The sequence below is a fragment of the Alligator sinensis genome, unplaced genomic scaffold (assembly GCF_000455745.1).
Source record: "Alligator sinensis unplaced genomic scaffold, ASM45574v1 scaffold1060_1, whole genome shotgun sequence".
Lineage (NCBI taxonomy): Eukaryota > Metazoa > Chordata > Crocodylia > Alligatoridae > Alligator > Alligator sinensis.
In genome coordinates, this window is record NW_005842907.1 from 19,832 (window position 1) to 22,007 (window position 2,176).

The 2,176-nt window shown below is 54.9% G+C and overlaps 1 protein-coding gene across 2 annotated transcripts in view; it reads right to left on the minus strand.

Annotated features, from left to right (window-relative positions):
* The window catches only part of LOC102386219 (carbohydrate sulfotransferase 6), a 5,515-nt gene extending 4,700 nt beyond the window's left edge, over window positions 1-815 (minus strand). The window contains exon 1 of one of the 2 annotated variants that reach the window (XM_025192257.1): window positions 418-815. In XM_025192257.1, coding sequence (XP_025048042.1) covers window positions 418-570 — 153 coding nt within the window. In that variant the 5' untranslated portion in view covers window positions 571-815. Of the gene's footprint in view, window positions 1-288 lie in introns of both variants that reach the window. The other variant, XM_006036004.3, reaches the window with a different exon arrangement.
* Between the last annotated feature and the right edge of the window lie 1,361 nt (window positions 816-2,176).

The following is a 2,176-nucleotide window of genomic DNA, read 5'->3' on the forward strand; positions in this document are numbered from 1 at the left end:
CGGCACAAGGGGGCCGGCTCACGCCCGGGGCGGCACCGCCGGAGCCCCGCGACCCGGACCTTCTACGACCCCGCGGCGCTGGACGGGGAGACCTCCGAGCCAGCCGGAACGTGACAGGGGTGTAAACACCCACAGAAAATACTTCCCCGCCGCGCAGCCCCGGTCTGCGGGCACGCCGCGAGGTGGGCAGTGCACGCGGCTGTAGGGGCAGCAAGGCTGGGGAGGAGACCAGCCACAGGGCGCCGGGGCGGCCACTGCAGCCGGGACCCGCGGACTCAAAACACCGACCTAGGAGCGCAGTCCCGGCCCGGGCAGGCTCTCCTCTGCAGATGCGGCCCGCGCTCAACGTGTGGGCGAAGGCGGGGAGGAGCGGCCGAGCCAGGAATCCAAATTCCAAACAACTGATGCATTTCAAACCTGCAACATCCGTCTGTGGGTGGCTGCCAAAACCCCTGCACCGCAGGCAACGAGCATGTGCGCTTTGTTAAGAGCTGTATCTTCTGGTTTCTTTTCCATCACAACAGAGTCCCTTCCCACTTCTCGTTGCACGGACAGTGGTTTCCAAAACATTAAGCCTTAATACCATGACAGCGAAATCACGCACTTGCCCTCTGAAAGGAACAGACAATGGGACAGCAGGATCTCAAACAAGCAGCAGAGTAGCACAGACAAAGCTCCCTTGAAAGACTCTTCAGTGCTTGACCCTGCAGCCTAGTTTGGGGCATCTCCTGACTGTCAAGGCTGCAGCTCCTTGGTGAGAGCATTTTTACATCAGAGGGCAAAGGTTTTTTGGGTAGATGTGATATCTTTTATTAGACCAACTAAACAATTGGAAAAATTGTTCTTTGCAAGCTTTCAGGCACTAACGCCCTTCTTCAGGCATTAACACCAGCAGTCTCCCTATGCCTGAAGAAGGGCATCTGTGCCCAAAAGCTTGCAAAGAACATGTTTTCCAACTATTTAGTTGGTCTAATAAAAGACATCACATCTACCCGAAGAACCTTTCCTACCTATGTCCTTAGACCAACACAGCTACAACCAAGAAACCCTTTTTACATCAGATGCGCATAGGACGCTTTCCCGCTCCATGCCAGTTACTCCCCCAGCTCCTTGCCTGATCTTCCTTCCCCACCCTAGTTCTTCTTCCCACTTTACTCAAATGGCTCCCAGCCCAGCCCAGCCCAGCCCATCAATCTTCCCAGATCCTTTCTTTCCCCATTCTGCTCCTCCTTCCCCTCTGCTAATCCTTTCCGTAGTTTGCCAGGTCGCACCTCCTCCTGTACCTCTCTGGGCATCAGCAGCATTTTAACTGCTACAGCACCCCAACACAGACAGTTTTGGGAAACTTTTGAGACGTTTCAGTCTCACTGCCCCCCCCCCAAATCAAAAGGCCAGGTACGAGTACCACCCTGTGTTGGAGGGAACGTAGAGACTGCCCCAGGAACACAAAACCTCAGGGCCACACTGCCACCAGCCCCCCAGAGCGGGGTGATGCATGGCACAGGCTCTGCAGAGGAGGGGAAACAGAATCGCCCCAGGCAATACAGCACTGCGCAGCTCCCAGCATGGGGAGCCGTGTTAAATACCCTGGCAGCTTCTCTTTCCATCAGAGCCCTGCATGAGGCGGTACCGCTAGTATAAGGCTGCTGCTGTTCTCATCTACTGGAAGCCGTGCTGGGCCTTCTGGAGGGCACGGGTGTAAGACCGAATCACTTATTAACAACAACCACCATCACCTCTTCGTGGCTCTCCAGAATTTAGTTCAAATTCGACATGGCTAAAAACATCTCTTCAGTGCCACCCTGCCTCAGTCCCTCCCTTCCTGATCACTGAACAAGACCACCCGTTCCTCATCATTCAGATCCATGTAAGTGTAACAGCTGCAAAGGCTTGCTTGGCTGCAAGCTGAGTTGGTGACCCGTGCCTAAGAATGTTGCAAGAAAGGCAGCAAGAAGTTTGCAGAGTGCAATAGCTTTTTTCAGACGGAAGGTATGCTGTGCACAATGCATGCTTGTTACTGGAGGATTTGAACTGTAACCAGAGCCCTCATTGCAAACCCAGGGGGTCTGATTGGCTACTGTGGAGCCATAAAAGCTAAGGGAGGGAAAAGCAGCCGGGGGCAGAAGTTGCGGGGGAGCTACACCAGCCTGCGGGGGGGGGGGGGAAGACACAAGCG